Source organism: Phoca vitulina, unplaced genomic scaffold, assembly GCF_004348235.1.
Source record: "Phoca vitulina isolate PV1807 unplaced genomic scaffold, GSC_HSeal_1.0 scaffold73, whole genome shotgun sequence".
Taxonomy (NCBI): Eukaryota; Metazoa; Chordata; class Mammalia; order Carnivora; family Phocidae; genus Phoca; species Phoca vitulina.
In genome coordinates, this window is record NW_022589776.1 from 6,770,391 (window position 1) to 6,793,436 (window position 23,046).

At 40.5% G+C, this 23,046-nt stretch overlaps 1 protein-coding gene across 6 annotated transcripts in view; it reads right to left on the minus strand.

Annotated features, from left to right (window-relative positions):
• The window catches only part of ABL2 (ABL proto-oncogene 2, non-receptor tyrosine kinase), a 116,684-nt gene extending 94,255 nt beyond the window's left edge, over positions 1-22,429 (minus strand). For all 6 annotated transcript variants that reach the window (XM_032393489.1, XM_032393487.1, XM_032393485.1 and 3 more), the window contains exon 1: positions 22,002-22,429. In XM_032393489.1, the coding sequence (XP_032249380.1) occupies positions 22,002-22,158 (157 nt within the window). In that variant the 5' untranslated portion in view covers positions 22,159-22,429. The remainder of the gene's footprint in view (positions 1-22,001) is intronic.
• Positions 22,430-23,046: the final 617 nt, after the last annotated feature.

The window sequence follows — 23,046 nt, forward strand, 5'->3', positions numbered from 1 at the left end:
AAAAAATTTTTTTAAGTAGGCCTCAGTCCCAGGAGATTTCTACATATTACCAGTTAATATGTACATTTACAAATTAGCTGTTAACACTGTGGGAGTGATATTCTTTTATAAATCGCCACCTAAAAACTAGACAGTAAACCCACGCTTCCTTCTTCTTGAAAGAAATTAAACAACTCATGACATTTAAAAGGAATAGAATATAACCCTGCTGTCCTCCTCCACATTTTATTTTCAAAAGAGTTAATGCCTCAGACTAAGTATGTTCTGTTCAAAGGAATATATAAAAAATTATAATCATAGGAATATTTTACTCCAGCTTAAAAAAAGGAAGGGATTTTAAATATACGTATACAAGTCTGTACTTAAGTTTTTGGTTGTATCAGCAAATTGAACAATGCTGGAGTGTAAGTGATTTAGTGATTGATCTATACCCTGCGATAATTGATGAAATGTCTTCTACTTGTTTCCCTATAATCTCTTCCATTAACATACATCCTGTCCTTAAATAAACTTAATATGAGCTCAGCAGAATGAAGAATACAGAAGCCTCCAAGAAACTTAATGAGGAAACAGGAATAACAATAAAAATTGTAGGGGCGCCTGGGTGGCTCAGTCGTTAAGCGTCTGCCTTCGGCTCAGGGCATGGTCCCGGGGTCCTGGGATCGAGCCCCGCATCGGGCTCCCTGCTTGGCGGGAAGCCTGCTTCTCCCTCTCCCACTCCCCCTGCTTGTGTTCCCTCTCTCGCTGTGTCTCTCTCTGTCAAATAAATAAATAAATAAATAAATCTTAAAAAAAAACCCAAAAACACAATAAAAATTGTAAGGCAAAAGTATGGATATTAAATAGTGTGAGAAGTAAATACAGAAGTCTTAAAAAGAGGCCCCAAAAAACCCTTTCTCCTTTAAGATTTGTAAGGTTCAAAAATACAGCTGACCCATGAACGACATGGAATTGAACTGCCTGGGTGCACTTATACACGGATTCTTTTCAATAAATACAGTACAGTACTATAAATGAATTTTCCTTAGGACTTTAATTTTGTTAATATAGTTGACACACAATGTTACATTTGTTTCAGGTGTACAACAGTGATTTAACAACTCTATACATTATGCTGCGCTCACCACAAATATAGCTACCACCCGTCACCACGCACTGACTATATTCTCTACGTTGTGCCTTTTACTCCAGTGACTTATTCCATAACTGGGAGCCTGCACCTCCCACTCCCGTTCACCCATTTTGTCCATCCTCCCATTTCCCCTACACTCTGGCAACCATCAGTTTATTCTCTGTATTTATAGGTCTGATTCTGCTTTTTGTTTATTCATTTCTTTTGGTTTTTAGATTCCACATTGAGTGAAATCATATTTATCTTTCTCAGTCTGACTTATTTCACTTAGCATAATACCCTCTAGGTCCATCCATGTTATCACAAATGGCAAGATATTATCCTTTTTAATGGCTGCATAATATTCCATTATGTACATACACCACATCTTCCTTACCCATTCATCTATTATGGACATTTAGACTGCTTCCATATCTTGGCTATTTCTTAACATTTTATTTTCTCTAGTTTATTTTATTGTAAGTATATAGTATATGTGTAACATACAAAATATGTATTAATTGACTGTTTATGTTATTAGTAAGGCTTCTAGTCAACAGTAAGCTATTAGTAGTTAAGCTTTTGGGAAGTCAAAGTTATACATGGATTTTTAACTGCAGGGGAATTGGTACCCTTAACCCCCATACTGTTCAAGGATCAAGTGTAAAGTGAAAAAACTAACAAAAAAATTGCATGTATGTTTTGTACACATTTTGGTTAACAATACAAATTACATGCATAAAGAGGGTTTCAGAGGATACATATCAAAATTTAATGACTGTTGTCTCTAAATAAGAAGGTGGGTTTGGGGATTTGTTTTTACTTTTTTTATGTTCTTTTATTCCTGTAATGAAATATATGCTTTTGTAATAAGAAAAAATTATTTTCCTTTCCCTTTAAAGAAATAAAGGAAAGAGTAGTAAGTTAGCTTTTTTCCCTTTTTTCTAATTTAAAACATGAAGCAAGGGATTTATAATTTTTTTTAAAGAGTTTATTTGAGAGAAAGAGAGCACGTGTGCAAGTGGTGGGGAGGAGAAGGGGAGGGAGAGGGAAAGGTAAAGAATCCCAAGCAGACTCTGAGCTGAGCGTAGAGCCCAACACGGGGTTTGATCCCAAGAGACCATGACCTGAGCCGAAACCAAGAGCTGAACGCTTAACCAACCGAGCCACCCAGGCGCCCCACAAGGATTTATATTTAATAAACATGTTATACTTGGATAAATAATAATATAAAACACAAACATATTACACTTGGTCATTCTGCTGGCTTTGTAAGCTGTCCCTTAAAACTGAGTCAAATCTAAAACTAAATGCTCCAGGAAAGATCTTCAAGTGAGAAAACAGTTAATATGCACCATCACCCTCCCTGTTAGTACCGACTGCCCTCTCACTGAGGTCCTCAAGGTAACTTTCTTAAATCATTCTTCACTTCACTTCTATTATTTTCCCAAAGATCATCTTCAAAGTAAACAGTTTTCTGTTTGTTGCAAGTAACAAAAAACATCTATATTGTTTTTAGAAAGTTATACACAAAAGCCCATGCATTAAAAGAAGCATCTTGGTATACTAGAAAGCACAAGGTGTTACAGTCTTACATTACATTCCAGCTCAGGTTGTGCCACTTACTATACATTATTTAATTTAGTATGAATAGGAAATAAGAGGATCGTTTTGTGGTAGGTTGTGTTAACACTTCTCTTTAAACAATACATACTCACTGTGAAAAAGAAATTCAAATAATATAGACATATGTAGAGTTAAAAGTGGAAGTTCCCTTTACATCTCCACTCCCACCACCCACCAAGGAGCCTAAGAAAATACTAGTAAGATGTTCTAACAGACCGGCTAATTGACCTATCACATGCACTCTCTTGCAAATAAATAAAATCTTTAAAAAAAAAAGGTACCAAAACTAAAGCAGTGTGATACTGGCACATAATTAGACAGGCAAATCATCAGAACATAAAATTCAAAAGTAGAATTGGGGCGCCTGGGTGGCTCAGTTGGTTAAGCGACTGCCTTCGGCTCAGGTCATGATCCTGGAGTCCCGGGATCGAGTCCCACATCGGGCTCCCTGCTCAGCAGGAAGTCTGCTTCTCCCTCTGACGCTCCCCCCTCTCATGCTCTCTCTGTCTCTATCTCATTCTCTCTCTCAAATAAATAAATAAAATCTTTAAAAAAAAAAAAAAAGTAGAATTGAATGTGCACAGGATTTTAGTATACAAAAATGTGAATAATTCAGGGCGCCTGGGTGGCTCAGTCACTTAAGCATCTGCCTTCGGCTCAGGTCATGAGTCTGCTTCTCCCTCTGCCTGCCGCTCCCCCTGCTTGTGCTGTCAAATAAATAAATAAAATCTCAAAAAAAAAAAAAAAAAAAAAAAGACGGGCGCCTGGGTGGCTTAGTTGGTTAAGCGACTGCCTTCGGCTCAGGTCATGATCCCGGGGTCCTGGGATCGAGCCCCACATCGGGCTCCCCCTGCTCTGCGGGGAGCCTGCTTCTCCTCTCCCTCTGCCTGCCACTCCCCCTGCTTGTGCTCTCTCTCTCTGTCATATAAATACAATCTTAAAAAAAAAAGATGTTTATTCAATAAGTAGTTATTATGAAATACCCATATCCTTTCTTGTCAGCAAGTCCAATTCAAGGCATTTATCCTATAGCTACACTAACATGTTTGAAATAAAACATAAGGTTTTTCACTGCAGCACTGTATGAGAACAACCTAAATATATAATTCATCCCTACAATGAAATGTTATCCACTCATTTAAATTTTTTTTAAAAAGCAAGTTCTTTATTTACTAACATGAAGAATCTCCAAGATAAATTAAGTGAAAAAAAGCAAGGTGCAAAACAGGGCATATGATGTTTCCACTGGTCTTAAAAAAAAAAAAAAAAAAAGGACTGGGGAGATACACAGGCATACATATACATATATATCTCTGGAAGTATACACAAGACACTGGTGAACGGATTGCCAAAATTTGAGTGGCCAGAGGAAAGGAAGTGGCAGAAACACTTCTGTACCATATGAATTTTAAACCATGTAAAGGTACTGACCATTCGATAGGCAAATGATTTAAATTTTAAGAGAAAGACTGAGCCATTTAGCAGCAAGGATTAATGCCAGAAGAATATATTGGGAGTTTTCATGATAAAGAGAAGCTCAACAGCCATTACACTCCATATACAAGCTAAAACCAAGAAAGCCAGCTGGAAGAAAAGGAAAACTGAACAGATGTACACAGCAAAAAAGATGCCAAAACCTTGCAGCCTCTGAAAGAGAAAGATGGAGTATGCAGTCTTAATTTCTAATTGCTTACCAGCTCCAGTTTCCGTGAGGCCCAGCGGCACGATGATCCCTATCTATGGCGTGTCATCATCTCCAGTGTACCCACATACAACACTCTCTTCTACCACCTTCTGGAGTTAGTGCCATTGCTTCACCATTCCTTTTCTCCTTACGGCCCCTAACTAGCTTTTCTACCTATATGAATGAGAAAATACTTCAGGATGATTTCCAAGTGCCTTTTGTAGAGAGGAAAGATTATGATTTACCTAAGTGCTGGAAACAACTAATCACAATGCTGATAACTGTATCAAAACAGAACAAAACTACACATTATGCTCACCTATATATCCAGAAGCACTGAAATCTGGTAACCAAACACAGGCACAGAACAAGCCTAAGTACAATATACTACCCTGTATTAAGGTTTCAACATCATCATAATTGTTATTTAAATGCATTTAGAACTTTTAAAACTTAAGTATATTAACCAATAAAAATATTAGCCATTTTTTAAGTTGCTTTTCTATCACTTTTTTCTATCGCTTTTTTGCTTTTTTATCATTTTTTGAGCACTTTTATCATTCACCACGCACTCTCTGGGAATTTTAGTAATAATAATTTTCACAACAACTCTGTAAAGTAGGTACTATTAGCATGACTATCTTACAGATTAAAAAACACATAGAAAGTAAGTAACTTGTCCAGAAATTCAATTCCCAAGGTCTCTCAGGGTTCTAAATTTGTCATACCTACGTCAAGATACAGAGTCACAAATTAATCTAGGCTTTAAGCCACATAGTCTAATACCAGAATCCTTGCTGTTAACAGCATGCTTAAAAATGGCTGCAGCTCTGACTGATGTTTACAATCGAAAGCACTCAACTAGGGAACCCAAATGCTTCAAGAATTCCAAGTGTAAAAAATCTGTCTACATCAAGATCAGAGAGCAAACACAAAGTCATTCTTGGTAGATCAGTAATCTCTTAAATATATTTTTTTAAAGAAATATTTTCCTGCTAATAGTAATTATCTAGCTTTCTTTTATTAATATTTCTTTCAAATTCAATTCTAATATATTTTTTAAGATTTTATTTATTTATTTGACAGAGAGAGAGAGAGAGAGAGAGTGAGAGAGGGAACACAAGCAAGAGAAGTGGGAGAGGGAGAAGAGGCTTCCCGCCAAGCAGGGGGCCCAACGTGGGGCTCGATCCCAGGACCCTGGGATTATGACCTGAGTTGAAGGCAGATGCTTAACGACTGAGCCACCCAGATGCCCCTCAAATTCAATTCTAAAATATACCTGAGGAAGGCATAAAAATAACACATGAAGGTTAGTCTCAAAATGAACAAAACAGTAATATTTACTAATCCTTATTAAAGTGAATTATACATGTTATATTCTCTTTTTCCTTTTATTACATTATCATGAAAGCTCTAAGAAGACAGTGGAGCATCACTATAGGGTATCTTCCCGTAAGGGCAAGAGAGAATTGGGAAACCCACAAAACTTAAGCCAACTTCTGCTTCCTACTAGCTCTGTGGTCTTAAAGGAGACTTAATCTAACTCAACTAAACATCTTCATTTTCACCCTAGCTAAAACTACAAAGTATGTATAGCTCTCAGGCTTTTTTTTTCATGCATTGTATTTTTTTTACTAAGTAGTTTTTTAATTTTAATTCCAATATAGCTAACATACAGTGTTATATTAGTTTCAGGGGTACAATACAGTGATTCTACAATTCTATACATTACTCAGTGCCCATCATGATGGTTGACTCTTTAATTCTCATTACCTATTTCACCCATCCCCCACCGACCTCCCTTCTGGTAACCATCAGTTTGTTCTCTATAGTTAAGAGTCGGCTTCTTGGTTTGTCCTTTTTCCCCCCTTTGTTCATTTGTTTTGTTTCTTAAATTCCACATATGTGTGAATCAGATGGTATTTGTCTTTCTCTGACTGACTTATTTCGCTTAGCATAATGCTCTCTAGCTCTATCCATGTTGTTGCAAATGGCAAGATTTCATTCCTTTTTATGGCTGAATAATATTCCTGTGTGTGTGTGTGTGTGTGTGTGTGTGTGTGTGTGTGAGACACACACACACACACATCTTCTTTATCCATTCATCAGTCAATGGACACGGGCTGCTTCCATAGTTTGGCTATTGTAGATAATGCTGCAATAAACATACAGGTGCATTACAGGTACATGTATCCCTCTGAAGTAGTGTTTTTGTATTCTTTGGGTAAATAGTGCAATTAGTAGATTGTAGGGTAATTCTATTTCTAACTTTTTGAGGAAGCTCCATACTGTGTTCCACAGTGGCTGCACCAGTTTGCATTCTCACCAACAGTACATGAGGGTTTTTCTCCACATCCTTGCCAATACTTGTTGTTTCTTGTTTTTTATTTTAGCCATTCTGACGGGTGTGAGGTGGCATCTCACTGTAGTTTTGAATTGCATTTCCCTGATGATTAGTGATGTTGAGCATCTTTTCATGTGTCTGCTGGTCATTATTATGTCTTCTTTAGAGAAATGTCTGTTCATGTCTTCTGCCCATGTTTAATTAGATTGTTTTCTCCCAGGGTTGTTTTGAGGATTAAATGAGATGGTAGAATAAAGTGGCACACAAGCACCCAATTCTCTCCCAATGCTACTACACTAGTATGAAAGCATAATGGTTAAAAGCGTAACTTCTCAAGTTACACCCTGCCTTATTTTGAGACCCATTTTCATTATTTATTGGATTAAGATTAAATGAGATTCTCGCAGCAGTTTGGCACATAAATGCTAAGTATTATATAAATAATACTACCAAAAGCAAAAAATAGGTTTCAATAAAAGGTAACTAGAAACTAAACCTAGAAAAATAAGACTAAATCTTTCTGTGCTCTACTGCTAAGCTATGTGTCCACAATCAACTTGTTTCACCTCCTGAAGCATTAGTTTACCCATCTGTAAATCAAGTGTATTAGAATACAGGATTTCTAAGGTCTCTCCCAGGTCTAAATTTTCATACCTGTGTCTACTTGGCTACCAAAACCATACATTTTATATTAAAACAATCAATGCCCTGGGGCACCTGCGTGGCTCAGCTGGTTAAGCATTGGACTCTTGATTTTGGCTCAGGTCATGATCTCAGGGTCGTGAGATCAAGCCCCACGTTGGCTCCGCTCTCAGTGGGGAGTCAGCTTGAGATTCTCTCTCTCCTTCTGCCCTTCCCCACCATGTATGCACTCACGCACACTCTCTCTCAAATTAAAAAAAAAAAAAAAAAGCCAACACCCTCACACACATACACACACTCTGAGGGAAAAGAAAAATCAGCAAGAGATTGAGAAATTAGAGATTCAGAGAAATGGTCAATAATGGCAAGCTCTACAACTCCAGCTGAAGTTTTATTTTAAAGATTTATTTATTTGGGGGGGCATGCAAGCACTCATGTGGTGGGGATGGGACGGGGGAGAAGGAGCAAGACTCTCAAGCAGACTTCCTGCTGAGCAAGGAGCTGATGTAGGACTCAATCTCCCGACCCTGAGAGCATGACCTGAGCTGAAATCAAGAGCTGGGACACTTAACAGACTGAGCCACCCAGGTGCCCCTCCAGTTGAAGATTTTACGTTTATTTATTTAGAATCTCTACACCCTGGGGTGCCTGCGTGGCTCAGATGGTTAAGCATCTGCCTTTGGATCAGGTCATGATCCCAGAGTCCTGGGGTCAAGCCCTACATCAGGCTCCCTGCTCAGCAGGGAATCTGCTTCTCCCTCTCCCTCTGCCTCTCCCCCTGCTTGTGCTCTGTCTCAAATGAATAAAATCTTTTTTTAAAAAAAGGGAACACAAGCAGGGGGAGCAGGAGAGGGAGAAGCAGGCTTCCCACTGCGCTGGGAGCCCAACTTGGGGCTCGATCCCAGGATCCCGGGACCATGACCCGAGCCAAAGGCAGACGCCCAACGACTGAGCCACCCAGGCGCCCCAATAAATAAAATCTTTAAAAAAAAATCTCTACACCCAAGGCGGGATTCGAACTCATGACCCTGAGATCAAGAGTTACATGCTCTACTGACTGAGCCAGCCAGGTTGCCCCCTGGGGGAAAAAAATTTTTTTTTTAAATAGGCTCCACGCCCAGCTTGGAGCCCAACACATGGCTTGAATTCACAACCCTGAGAGCAAGACCTGAGCTGAAATCGAGAGCTGGACACTTAATTGACTGAGCCACCCAGGCACCCCTTAAAAGTGATACCTAAAAATAATGAAAAAGTGCTAAATTAAAAAAAAAAAAAAAAAAGAAAAAAGTGCTAAATTTATAGTTGCTACAAAAAATCTGAAAATACTTACCAGATGTTTTGAGTACCTACCTACCTCACAAAGACTCTCCTGAAAAGTCCTTCTCACACATGGTATGCCCACAGCAGCCAAACATATTCTAGGTCAGTAGTTTTCCACCAGGGGTAATTTTACCCCCAGGAGGATACTGGCAATATCTACAGACATTTTTTGGTCGTCATAATTAGACAGTGAGTGCTACTGACATTTAGTTATTAGGGGCCAGAGATGCTGCTAAACATTCTACAATGCACAGGACAGTCCCCACCCACCACCACAACAAAATCCAGCCCAAAATGTCAATATTCTGGAGACTGAGAAACCCTATTATAGGTGATCTGACCAATCACAATGACTGTCCTGGGAGTTTGGAAATGAGACTAAGAAATGAAAGTTTATTATAAACCATCCTCTTGATCAAAGAGATTTTAAAAAGTTGTAAAGTGTGATATGAATTGAATGTCTAAGAGGGAAGAATAAAGTGAGTAGCCAAAAGAAAAGAAAGAAAATAAATATTGCCTGAGTTTCTAGCAGCCTTTCACTTCCTGTTTCTGGACCAGCCTAGCTGCATTCCTGTCTTGAACCTCCACTGTCCCCATATAAATTTTCTATAGATTACATAATCTGGAGTTGGTCTCTATTACTTCTAACCAAGAGTCCTACTCTCACACATATCACCCACAGAAAACCGCTAAGGCAGAAGACTCGACTACAGTAGAGTATATAACAGTTCAACACTATTAAATCAAAAAATTAATAAGTAAATCAAATAAATTTGGTGAAATTTTATAATAATGAAAACCAATGGTGAGATATAGAAAAAAGATCAATGAATACTAATCTATAAATATATGGATATCAGGAAATAGATTAGACTAGTAATGTGATAACCAGAAAAATAGTCAAAACTTTCTAAACTAGCAAGACAACCAAAATCCAAAGATACAGGTGGTACACTATGCAAAGATTCAGAAATAATCCTTTAAGACAGACTTCTCAAAGATCTACCTATCAAGTTCTTAAGCTTTAAGAAGAATTTTATACAACTCAATAGCACAAAAATTCTATTAAAAAATGGGCAGAGGAGGGGCACCTGGGTGGCTCAGTTGGGGCATGTGCCTTCGGCTCGGGTCATGATCCCAGGGTCCTGGGATCGAGCACCGCACTGGGCTCCCTGCTCAGTGGGAAGCCTGCTTCTCCCTCCCCCACCCCCCCCCCGCTTGTGTTCCCTCTCTGTGTTTCTCTGTCAAATAAATAAATAAAATCTTTAAAAAAAAATAAAAATAGGGGCACCTGGGTGGCTCAGTCCTTAAGCGTCTGCCTTCGGCTCAGGTCGTGATCCCAGGGCCCTGGGATTGAGCCCCGCATCAGGTTCCCTGCTCAGCGGGAAGCCTGCTTCTCCCTCTCCCACTCCCCCTCCTTGTGTTCCCTCTCTCGCTGTGTCTCTCTCTGTCAAATAAATAAAATCTTTAAAAATAAATAAAATAAAAATAAAAATGGGCAGAGGAAATGAACATTTTTCCAAAGACACACAGAGCCAACAATGATATGAAAAGGTGCTGAAAAATCACTAATCAAGAAAATGCAAATCAAAACCACAATATCACCTCACACCTGTTAGAATAGCTATAACCAAAAAGATAAGATAACCAGCGTTACCACCCTTGTGCATTGTTGGTGGGAATGTAAACTGGTATAGCCACTATGGAAAATAGTATAGAGGTTCCTCAAAAAAATTAAAAAACAGAACTACCATATGATCCAGCAATCCCACTTCTAAGTTTGTATCCAAAAAAATTACACTTGCAATTACAACAAAAATTATAAAATGCCCACAAATAAGCCTAACAAGAAATACCCAAAAACAGTAACTGAAAGCTCTTTTTTACTTAAATACATTTTTTTACTTAAAGGCAAAGCGATACCATTCTTGGAATTAAGTACACAATGATGCAACAATGTCAATTTGCCTGCAAATTAACCAATAATTCAATAGAATTACTATCAAAATCCCATCGAGATTTCTAAATCTTAATCTAATCCTAGTGATCTTTGAAGGACATAACATCCAAATAAATTCTGAAAAAGAACACAATAATGGGGAGCTACCCAGATAAACATATATGCTTTAAACTTATAATCAAATTATTATAATTAAAGTAATATGTAAAACAATGTGTAGGAAGAGAAAGATGAATGGAATCATGGAGGTAATTTTTCAAAGAACTGTGTACATTTGAGAATTTGATATATAAGAAATATGGCTCTTCAAAGCAGTGGGAATTGATGAACTATTCACTTGTTAGTATTAGTACAATGCAAAAATATTAAGTTGGTTCCAACCAACCATCAATGAATGAATGAATGAATGAATGGATGAATATTTCACATAGGTTCAAGTTGGTAATGCAAGGGGAAAAAATACCAGAAGAGAAAAACAGGAGATCTTTGATAATCTTGTAAACAAATATTCATCAACTTAAAAAAAATGGTTAATATCTAAACAAAATGGTTATTATATGTATCTAAAGCATGCAACACTATAAAGCTGTTGAAAAGAATGAGAGAGAGACACATACTGGCACAGAAAGATCTTCCCGATACATTAAACACAAAAAACAAATCTGGGAGAAAAAAATTCATATAGTACAATGCTATTTATGAATAAGCAAGAGAACTATTAATATGTACACTTACATACATGTAAATATATACTAAGTTCTGGGAAAATACACATCAAACCATGAACAGCAGTTACCTCTAACAAGGGAATATAGGAGAATGGGTGGGAATATCAAAGAGGACTTTCATGTCTTGGTTATATGCTTCTGTATTGATCTGGTCTTTTTATACTGAGATACCTCTTCATAGGTTTATATACAATTAAAAAATACAATTTCAAAACAAGAAGAAAGCTACCTAACAAAAACCTTCATATATCAGCCTTTCTTTCCTGTAAGAAACAGGTGAGTGAGGGGGGCCTGGGTGGCTCTGTGGGTTAAGCATTCAACTCTTGGTTTTAGCTCAGGTCATGATCTCAAGGTCATGAGATCAAGCCCTATATTGGGCTCTGTGCTCGGCATGGAGTCTGCTTGTCCCTTTCCCTTTGCTCCTCCCCTAGCTTGCACTTTCTCTCTCTCAAATACATAAATAAAATCTAAAAAAAAAAAAGGGACTCCTGGGTGGCTCAGTCAGTTAAGCATCTGCCTTCTACTCAGGTCATGATCTTGGGGTCCTGGGATGGAGTCCCACATCAGCACTGGGCTCCTTGCTCAGCAGGGAGTCTGCTTCTCCAGCTGACTGCCACTCCCCCTGCTTGGGTGCTCACACTCTCTCTCTCTCTTTGACAAATAAATAAAATCTTTAAAAAAAAAAAAAAAACGAAAGAAAGAAAGAAAGAAACAGATGGGTGATACCAATTGTGCCTGTTAGTATTGCTAGTTTTAGGAAAATGTTTTCTTAGTAATTATCTAGAACCACAAAATGCTAAGTGGCAATCTTTAGTCCTAACTCAATATTGTTATTTTAATTTGCTGGAATTAGCATAGAGAGAGAGGACATGTTAACAGACCGTACGCATACATACTGTATAATATGAAGCCACAGATATTTTCTTTGACCTTGACCACATCAAGTGAAAGGTTTCTAAAACCTCCCGCTCCTTGGAAAGCAAACCAGGGAATATAAATTGCCTGGGCCTGCGGATCTTTGTGTTCTGCTGGATCAGAAACCCAGCCTGGCAGAGTTCACTGTGGAGAAGCCAGCAGCAGTACCACCGCCACAGGCTCAGCACACTGACAGCGTGAAGCAAAGGGGCAGGGGGAGAGCGTGACAGATTCTTATGTTTTTAGCAACCAAAATGAAATGTGGCATAGTATCAGATTTAATGTGTATCAACCTATGTATTTGAGTCAAAGTTTAAGCAAAAACAATACTGAGAAATTTTTCTAACTAGTGTAATAATCACAAATTTACATACTGAAATTATGCACTCAACCCAAAACGGCAAGATCAGTAACCAAGGGTTACTGCATACAATATCACACTTCCACACATGCAGACACACAAGCCAGTTTTGTAATGTTCACCAACACCTATTTAAGCAGCATCATTCTCTTGGACAGCAGTTCTAAATCACACCTGAAAAATTCTCTCAGAAGCATTCAAATAGGCAATTACTGGGGATGCCTGGGCGGCTCAGTCAGTTAAGCATCTGCCATTGGCTCAGGTCATGATCTTGGGGTCCTGGTATCGAGTCCCGCGTCAGGCTCCCTGCTTCTCCCTCTGCCCCCCCACTCGTTCTCTCTCAAATAAATAAAATCTTAAAAAAAAAAAAATTCTAAAAAGCCAAGAGAAGAGAGTTGTAATCTATAAGGAGAAAGTATAAGATTATATAAATATATAAGACATATATTTATATATTAATATAAATTCTATGTTAAATTATATAATAAAATTTTAAGGGGCACGTGGGTGGCTCAGTCGGTTAAGCGTCTGCCTTTGGCTCAGGTCACGATCCCAGGGTCCTGGGATCGAGCCCCACATTGGGCTCTCTGCTCCTCTGGGAGCCTGCTTTTCCCTCTCCCTCTGCCACTCCCCCTGCTTGTGCTCTCTGTCAAATAAATAAAATCTTAAATATATATATGTGTGTGTGTATATATATATAAGATTTTAAGTATGAAATATTAGTAACACTAAGCCTAGAAGTTAGGGCCACAGTTCACCATTACTGTGAGATTCCAAACAGCACCATGAGTACCTACTGCTCCCTTTGTTACACCGTAATATCGGAGTCTCAATCCATAGCCACAGAGTATATAGATCCAACTCTAGTCTACCATTCTGAAAATCTCATCACTGGTCTCTAGAGAGAGACTTTAAAAACCTAAAACTCAGGGGCGCTTGGGTGGCTCAGTCATTAAGCGTCTGCCTTTGGCTCAGGTCATGATCCCAGGGTCCTGGGATCAAGCCCCGCATCGGGCTCCCTGCTCCGCGGGAAGCCTGCTTCTCCCTCTCCCACTCCCCCTGCTTGTGTTCCCTCTCTCGCTGTGTCTCTCTCTGTCAAATAAATAAATAAAATCTTAAAAAAAAAAAAACAAAACTAAAACTCACAGATATATATGTACATGGATACATCCTCCAAAAGGCCCAATATATACCAAAAATATAGAATTACAAATAGGTATCCTAAATTCTTTGGTCTCTAATCTCTTTCAGTTGGCAAGTAGGGGTTTATGGGTTTAAATGAAAAACCAGATAGTACGTACTTAGAGCATGCCTGGCACACAGCACTCAATAGATGGCAATTCTTTCTTCACCACTTCTTCGAAGAACTGAGGCCCACCCTAAATCTGTCAGCAGAACCCTGTGTCCTACCTCCCTTTTCCCTGATACTCTAGATTCTTTCAAAAGTGCGTCTCTCAACAGACCTCCAAACATGAACTTTCAGAGATTAAAAAAAGTTGAGGCCAAAGCCAAAAGACATCTCTTCCTGCCACCAAAAGATGGTGTAAGACAGTGGACGCTTGCATGTGGACACACTCGACTTGGAACAAATGGACTTTCAAACCAGTTTTAAGTAGAACAGAGTCAATACATTAGGTTTTCTGACACAAATGACAATCTTTGAATAACCCTGATCCATTACTTTTCTTAATTTCACATTACTCAAAGTGTTCTCACAGTTCCCAAAGTGTGGCCCCCAAAAAGCAGCATCAGCAATACCTGGAAATTTGTCAGAAATGCAAATTCTTAAATCCCACCTCAGAGCTGAATCAGAACCGCTGGGGATGGGACCCAGCAATTTGTGTTTTAACAAACTCCCCGCACTAAAGTTTGAGAACGATTCTATATAATCTGGTGAAGAATCTACAGTGAAACTCCAAATTTACCTATTCCAAAAGAAATCTGTTAACATTGGTAAGGTTAACATTATCAAGTATTCTGAAATCTCCTATGTGTAGTATATGACAAAAAGCCTATTTGACTCACAAAATCAATACAAAAGTCCTACTAAAACATGCTTTTAAAAAGAAATTTTATAATGAGAGGTAAAAATACAGGGAGGCACAAAAAGGTCTCAAAGGATATCTAGATGAAGGAAATTATATTATGAAGTCATTAAATACTGGGGTGCCTGGGTGGCTCAGTCGTTAAGCGTCTGCCTTCGGCTCAGGTCGTGATCCCAGGGTCCTGGGATCGAGCCCCGCATTGGGCTCCCTGCTCCACAGGAAGCCTGCTTCTCCCTCTCCCACTCCCCCTGCTTGTGTTCCTGCTCTCGCTGTCTCTCTGTCAAATAAATAAATAAAATCTTAAAAAAAAAAAAAATGAAGTCATTAAATATTAACCAGAAAACAAATGTGCCAGCTTAGAATGAGGTCTCTACCTAAACATGACATTTGCATTGGCCTATGCTTCTGGCTCACCTTCTCTGAAGAAAAAACATTCCTATGAAAAGAGTGAGTGAAAAAGAACCATGACCTATGTGTCCTCTGACTGACACCCAGGTCCTAAGACAAATCATTCTAAGAGGATAACATTTAAAACACTAATTCAGGGGCGCCTCGGTGGCTCAATCGTTAAGCGCCTGCCTTCGGCTCAGGTCGTGGTCCCAGGGTCCTGGGATCGAGCCCCGCATCAGGCTCCCTCTCCGCGGGAAGCCTGCTTCTTCCTCTCCCACTCCCCCTGCTTGTGTTCCCTCTCTCACTCATTGTGTCTCTCTCTGTCAAATAAATAAAATCTTAAAAAAAAAAAAAAAAACACTAACTCAAAAATATATGTGCACCCCTATGTTTACTGCATTATTTACAATAGCCAAGATATGGAAGCAGCCCAAGTGTCCAACCATAGATGAATAGATAAATATGTGGTGTACACACACACACACACACACAAAATAGAATATCAGTTAGCCACAAAAAAAGATGAGATGTTGCCATCTGCAACAACATGGATGGACCTGGAGGGTATTATGCTAGGTGAAATAGGTTAGAGAAAAACAAATACCATATGATTTCACTTACATGTAGAATCTAAAAAACAAACGAATGAACAAAAAGCAGAATCAGACCTATGAACAGAGAACTGATGGTTGCCAGAGCAGAGGGAAGAGGGGGGAGGGATGAGCAAAATGGGTGAAGGGGTGTGGGAGATACAGGCTTCCAGTTCTAGAGTAAGTCACAGGAATAAAAAGCACAGTATGGGGAGTATATTCACTGGTCCTGTCATAGCGCTGTGTGGTGACAGATGGTAGTTATACTTGCAGTGAGCATAGCATAATGTATAAAATTGTTGAATCTCTATGTTGTACACCTGAAACTAATGTAACATTGTGTATCAACTATAATTCAAATTGGAAGAAAAGAAAAAAAGAGGGTAATATTTACTTTCAGAGAAAGTAAGGTCTAATGTGATTTCAGGTCCCCAAAATCCCTACCTTTTTGATGCTTTCTGAAAGTTCTTTAATAATCAAGAGTCACCTGAGAGGAAAAAAGACTTAGAGAAAATAGAGACTTAAAATGTAAGTGATAAGACAATTCAACCCTTTAGCATGCCCTCAAGATGACAAGAGCAGTGTTTTAGTTTACAAAACATGTTCACATACAACTGACATAATGTCTACAACCATCTCAAGGTAAATAACAACACTGCTACTTACTGAGTACTTGGTACATAATTTTATGAGGCTGGGAGGTGTAAACTCTACTAATGTCTGACAGAAGACAAGATTTGAATCCAATTCTACTTCTAAAAGCCATGTTCTCTAAATCTCTACACTAGAGCAAAATTTGGAGGCAAAGGCATGAGTTTCACATTCATAATTTAACAGCTATGTGACCTTAGGAAGTCATTTAATTCCTTTAACTCCTCATCATCTATAAAACAGGAAGATCAATACCTACCTATTTCAGAGTAGTTTTAAAGATCAAATGAGATAAAGAACATAAAATGTCTTCATAAACTCTAAAAATACATACACAAATATTATTATCATCATCATTCCTGATTTTGATAAAGAATGAACAGGAGGAAAAAAAAAAAAAACAGTGAAAGAGGGTTGCAGGGGGAAAGATGCTTTTGTTTGGCTTTGCTTTCTTTTTAAGCATGCTAATGACCTTTAAGAAGGATCTTCAGACTTCATTATTTACCTGGGACCTTACTGTCAGTTGGGCTGTGAGAACAGAATCTGTATTATTTTGTCACTTTGCTGTAAGTATAGACACAGTTATGTATCTGTAACTTCTGCAGATTTGGAGGTTAATAAAAATGTAACAACTTATTTCTTTTTAAAAGTTTAGCTTCTCATGAGAATCAGTGACCATGGCGCACCTGGGTGGCTCAGTCTATTTAGCGTCTGCCTTCGGCTCGGGTCATGATCCCAGAGTCCTGGGATCGAGCCCCACATCGGCCTCCCTGCTCAGTGGGGAGTCTGCTTCTCCCTCTGACTCTCACCCCCACTTGTGCTTTCTCTCTCGCTCTCTCTCTCAAATAAGTAAATAAATAAATAATATCTTTAAAAAAAAAAGAATCCATGACCACATTGGGGTGCCTGGCCGGCTCAGTCAGAAGAGCATGCAAGTCTTGATCTTACGGTCCTAACTTCAAGCCCCATGTTGAGCATAGAGATTACTTAAATTAAAAAAAGAAAAAAAGAAAAAGAAAAGAATTAGTGACCACTGTACTAGGCCACCATAACCATAATTAAAATTCTCTTGCAACAGCCTTCCTATTCTTTTCTACAGTATCATTTTCAACCTGGGGTGCCTACATCTTTCATTCTGCAAAGATTAAAACATGAAGTAAATCAGTCCACTTAAAATGATGAGTTTGATTTAAGGGAAATTATTCAAAATTTCACAATTTAAGGTTAATTTTTAATAGTATTTTCAGCAAATGAGAGAAGTTGAAGTGAAATCACTCAACTGTTGCAAGGTCTGTCAGATATTAAAAAACAATTAAGTATCCAACCCTAGATTACTAGTCACAAAACATCAATTCACCAAAAGGTTCAATAGTTGAGTTCAGAAGTCATACAACACTCACCCCTTTCGTACCAAAGCGAGCCCTATTATTTTTATTCCTAAATTATTTTCATAAAAATCACTTTTAACAAGGCAAATTATTACAACCTACCCATATATTAACAATAAAAAATACCATTTCTTTCTACAGAAGAAAAATCATGGGCTCTGATAAGCCATTTCTAAAACGCCTGTACATTTTTACTGATTACAAACAATATTTGATCTACATTTAAACCTACATGTAAGCTCAAAAGCCTGCCAGACCTAATAATTTCATATATGAAATTACATGCTAATACCTCAATACTGAAACTCAAGACAGCTATTTGTACACTACTTCCAGGATTCAGATTTTTTATGTAAATGTCAAATGATAGGTTCAAGAGCTTTTGAATCTGATTCATTTATTTATTCAATTCAGAATCTGCCATGGTTTGTTTTTTTTTTTAAAGATTTTATTTGAGAGAGTGTGAGCAAGAGAGAGAGAGAGAGAAATCACAGGAGCAGGGGCAGAGGGCAGAGCAGGGAGCCAGACTCCCAGGACCCTGGGATCATGACTTAAGCCGAAGGCAGACACTTACCCGACTGAGCCATCCAGGCGCCCCCTACCACGTTTTTCTAAGCAGTTCTCAACTAGGAGCAATTTTGCTAAATGTCCCCTGGGGTGGGGGCAATGTCTGGAAACATTTCTCGTTGTCACAACTGGAGGCGAGGGTTGCCACAAAGGGGTGCTACTGGCATCTAGTGAGTAGACGCCAGGATGCTGCTAAACATCCTACAAAGCACAGGATAGCCCCCCCCAACAAGGAACCATCCACCCCAAAATGTCAATACCACCAAGGCTGAGAAACTCTATCTATAGAAAAGTTGATAAACACTGTGGGGGGCGCCTGGGTGGCTCAGTTGGTTAAGCGACTGCCTTCGGCTCAGGTCATGATCCTGGAGTCTCCGGATCGAGTCCCGCATCGGGCTCCCTGCTCAGCAGGGAGTCTGCTTCTCCCTCTGACCCTCCCCCCTCTCATGTGCTCTCTCTTGCTCTCTCATTCTCTCTCTCAAATAAATAAATAAAATCTTTATTAAAAAAAAAAAAAAAAACAAAACACTGTGGGGCACCTGGGCAGCTCAGCCGGTTAAGCAACTGCCTTCGGAAAAAAAAGAAAAAAAAAGCATCTGCCTTCGGCTCAGGTCATGATCCTGGAGTCCCAGGACAGAGCCCCACAACAGGCTCTCTGCTCAGCTGGGAGTCCGCTTCTCCCTTTGCCCCTCATCCTGCTTGTGCTCCTGCAAGTGCTCTTTCTTGCTCTCTCAAATAAAATAAAATCTTGAAAATAAACTAAGTCGCAAAAATTTTTAAAAAAGTAAGTTTATAAGCACTCATCTGTCTAGAAACAGTACTCACTTCACCTTTGTTTCCTCTATTATTTGCTAATGACAGTCTTTTCATACCAGACTTCAACAAACTTACCCTAGTCCCATCCTTTTGATCAGCTTCTAACTTCCAAACTTGTTGACAGAATAATCATTATCTCAGCCAATTTCAAAACCTCATAGTCTTCGACTCACCCCTATTTTTGTAATTGTAGTGGTAGTAATAGCAACAGCTAACACATATTAGCTCTTACTTTGTGTCAGGCAGTAAGTGCCTTATGTATATTAACTAATTTAATCTAGGTACTATTATTATTGGTGCTCTTATCCCTAGTTTACCAATGGAGTCCAAGGCATAAAAAGGTTAAATAACTTGCCCAGGGTCACACAAATAAGCAGCTGAGCCAGGTTTCAAATCCAGGCAGAATGGCCCCAGAGTTCATGCCCTTAATAAATATTCCAAAGTGATCTCTCTTCTTTCATCCTCTATACTGAATCATGAAGCCCTTTAAGTTCTACAAGGACAGGGACTCTTGTTATGTCCACAGCAACATTCCCGAAGCCCAGCTACATAACAGGTACTCAAAAATCTTGTTTATTGAATGAATGAACTATCCCTCAAACTTACCCCTACTATTTCCTTTGCCTCCACTTAAGGCCAGTCTTGGAGCATTCACACCTGGGTCTGTTGATATATCCTATGAATTAGCCAATCATGTAAACTGATAGAAGCTCCTCTGCCACATTTTCCATCACCCAGGCCCAATCAAACATACCCAAAGCTTTCTTGCGACCGCTTCAATTAGAATCATAAAATCCTAGAGTCAGAGGCTACCTTAGGGATCCTCCAAGCCAATATTTTGCAGATAAAGAAACCCAAAGATGGCAAGTAACTAAATTACGCAGGCAGGTGGAGCCAGGACCAGAACTTGATTCTTGCAATTTTTGCTCTAGGATTTACTCCTGGAGGACTTGCTTCACTCCCGACAGATGTCTCACTATCCCACCAACAAATCATGTTAATTCCCACTGTTTACACTCAAGTTGTCTCTCCTGCCCAGCCTGCCCTCTTTTCCTTGTTTCATAGATCCAAATCCTATCCACCCTTCAAAATTTCTTCCTATTCCATTCTTTATGACATTCCTCCTTCTCTGAAAAGCTTAAATCTTCAGTAAGATGCTGGAGGAAGAGAATCACTGTTGCCTATTGGGCCAAGTTTAATGCATACAAACACTTCTCACAAAGCTACGCTACTTGGATGATCTTCCTCGAAAGCGTGTCATCCATTCTTTCCTCCAGTGTTTTAGAAAGTGATTTTAACAAAGACTAACTCATACATAGCGCCTTCATAAAATGTTCATATATCTGGAAGAGAACCTCACTCACATCTTTTAACAGTAGACATGTAACACCTGAATGGCCCCAAATCACTTATATCTTCTCCATTTAGAAACGACTCAGCATATTCACAAAGTCCAAACCCAGAGCTCTCTGATACAACTCAACTAGCAGCCACAGTTCCTTGAGTTCATCTCTTTCTTTGCATACTACCATCTATCATTACTTCCTCCAAAACTCCCATTTCTAACAAATAGTTCACACTTCTTTTTCTTCCTCCTCTTCCCTACATTGTGCAATATAAACACCCTGTCTCTTTTATCCTTTATTATTAGTGAAACTCCAGTTTGCTACCACTCATCCAACCTCAACTATCCAGCCTTTATATAAGTCATATCTATCTCTTCAGCCTAAGGTCTTATAGTATCCCAACCCCATGAAGGTCAATTTTGTTTTTCCCCCTTCTCTCCTCTTCCTTCCTCTAGAAAAGTGGTCTCAAAAGTGGTGTGGGTACAGCTCAGAGGAAGCGAAAAGGATCCACTGGGCTGCAGGAAAAAAAATATATTAGAACTCTCATTATACTTATTTTTTCATCTCATCCCTTCTTAAATTCTATTTCTGTGTGCATTTATAAGTTACATAACATATTGGTACAGCAGAACAAGTACATATATAATTAACAGATAACGAATTCTTGGAGTATGTGCTCTTTTACTGATAAGAGGATATGATCAAAAGAGCTCGGAGACAACCATTCTAAAAATACCTTGATAATGAGGCCAAAGTAATAGGTTCCAAACTATACAGAAGATTTATGTACATATGCACACACTGTAGGAAGAAAACTCTTGTTCATGTCCAAAGTCCTAACCATGCCCACCAACCTCTAACCCCTGCCAGCTTCTCAGAACTGCGTCCTACTCAAAAGAGGCGAACACAGGAGTCTGGCAATGCCTTTCATTTCCAGTTTGGGGGCGGGGGGGGCGGGGAGAATCTCAAAAGCGCTGAGATACTACCCTTATCTTTGCCATGTTAGAGTATTTCAAGTCAATGCTCACTATTCTGACACTGCTCGTAGTCTGAGTTATACTTGTATATACTTTATACGCCACTAGCTTCTGAGATTCAGTTCCTATTTCCAAATCCCTCGAGGCACAACCCGTTCCCTTCGCTAACGACCGATACACTAACACCTACTGGATTGAGCTCACACCTCCCAGCATCCTTGCCTCCCCTGGGGATACTACCCACCGTCTTCCCCAAGCCACACAGTCTGTCCCAGGGTAGAGGACAGTCCATCCACCGTCCCTAAGACCACTTCTCTTTCCTTCTCCGCCCCCGGGAGCTGCCAGCCAGGCTGGAGACGGGAGGGGGGAGGGGTGTGACTCGCCTCCCGTGACTGGCCCAGATGGCAGCGGATTCCGCCCCCACTCTCAGGCACCCCGCCACCCCTAGACCCCCTAGAGCTGCCTGTCTCCTTCCCACCCCGCCCCAATCCCACCCCCGGCCTCCCCCACGCCCTCACGCCAGCTCCCAGACACACTCACCATGCTGGGTGAAGACATTGAAGCCGGCCTCTGTGGTGCGCCCCGCCAGGTCCCGCCTGCGACCGGAGGGCCTGGCTGCACTGCTGACCCGGATCCCGCGAGGTTGAGGCTGCTGAAGCCCCGGAGCCTCCCCGACGCGGCCCACCTGCTGCCCCATCCCTGCGCTCGCGTACTCCCGCGCCCCCGCCGACCCCAGGTCACATTCCTCCTCGGCTCCGGCCTCAGGCTCCCGGCGCTGCTCCGGCCTCTCCTTCCCAGTCCAGGCCCCGGCCCCGAGCGGTCGGGCCGCCGGCTGCTCCGCGGACTCCTCAAAGCAGCCGCCGCGCTGCTTCTCAGCGACTCACAGATTCTCCTTCTCCCTCCTCCTCCCGCGGCTCCGCGCCCCCAACGCCGCCGCCGCCGCCGCCGCCATCTTTAAACCACCGAGCGCTGGGAGAGCGTGGGACAGAGCGTCTCCCGCCCCCCACCCGACCAGTCACCTCCGCTACTCGGAGGGAGGGCTTCCCGGCGGCCCCGCCCCGGCCAGGCCCCACCCCGCCCGCGCCGCCCCCGCCTCCTCCCCGGGTGGGTCCCCCCAGTGCCCACCTCTTTGGCACGTCCACCGCTCCTTCAGGTCTTTCGGTCCCTGTGTGCCTTCGCGCCACCTGGGCCTCCCAGGTCTGACTTGTCTTAGCCGACCCCTCCCAGCTTCGGCGCTACATGCTACCGCCTTTTGGAGTTGGACGGTCTAAAGCCTTCCCTGTCCCACCTCCACCTGTCAAATCAGTCAGTTGCGCTGAGCGTCCCAGGTGCCCAGTTGAGACAGGACAGCACAAGTCATTTGCTACTTGCCATCCAAGTGAGGATCCCTGAAAAGCCCAGGAGAATCCCTTCTAACACCATTGTCAGCAGCAGGCCTAGAGTCTAAGATTATACAAAATTTACACGAAGGTAGTAAAAAGGTACATTATTATTGTATTGTAATTTTTTGAAATTATTTCATGATGTTAAATTGCACTTGCCTCCGTTGTCTGTACTCTGCGGTCTCATTGGATAAGCAGTTATG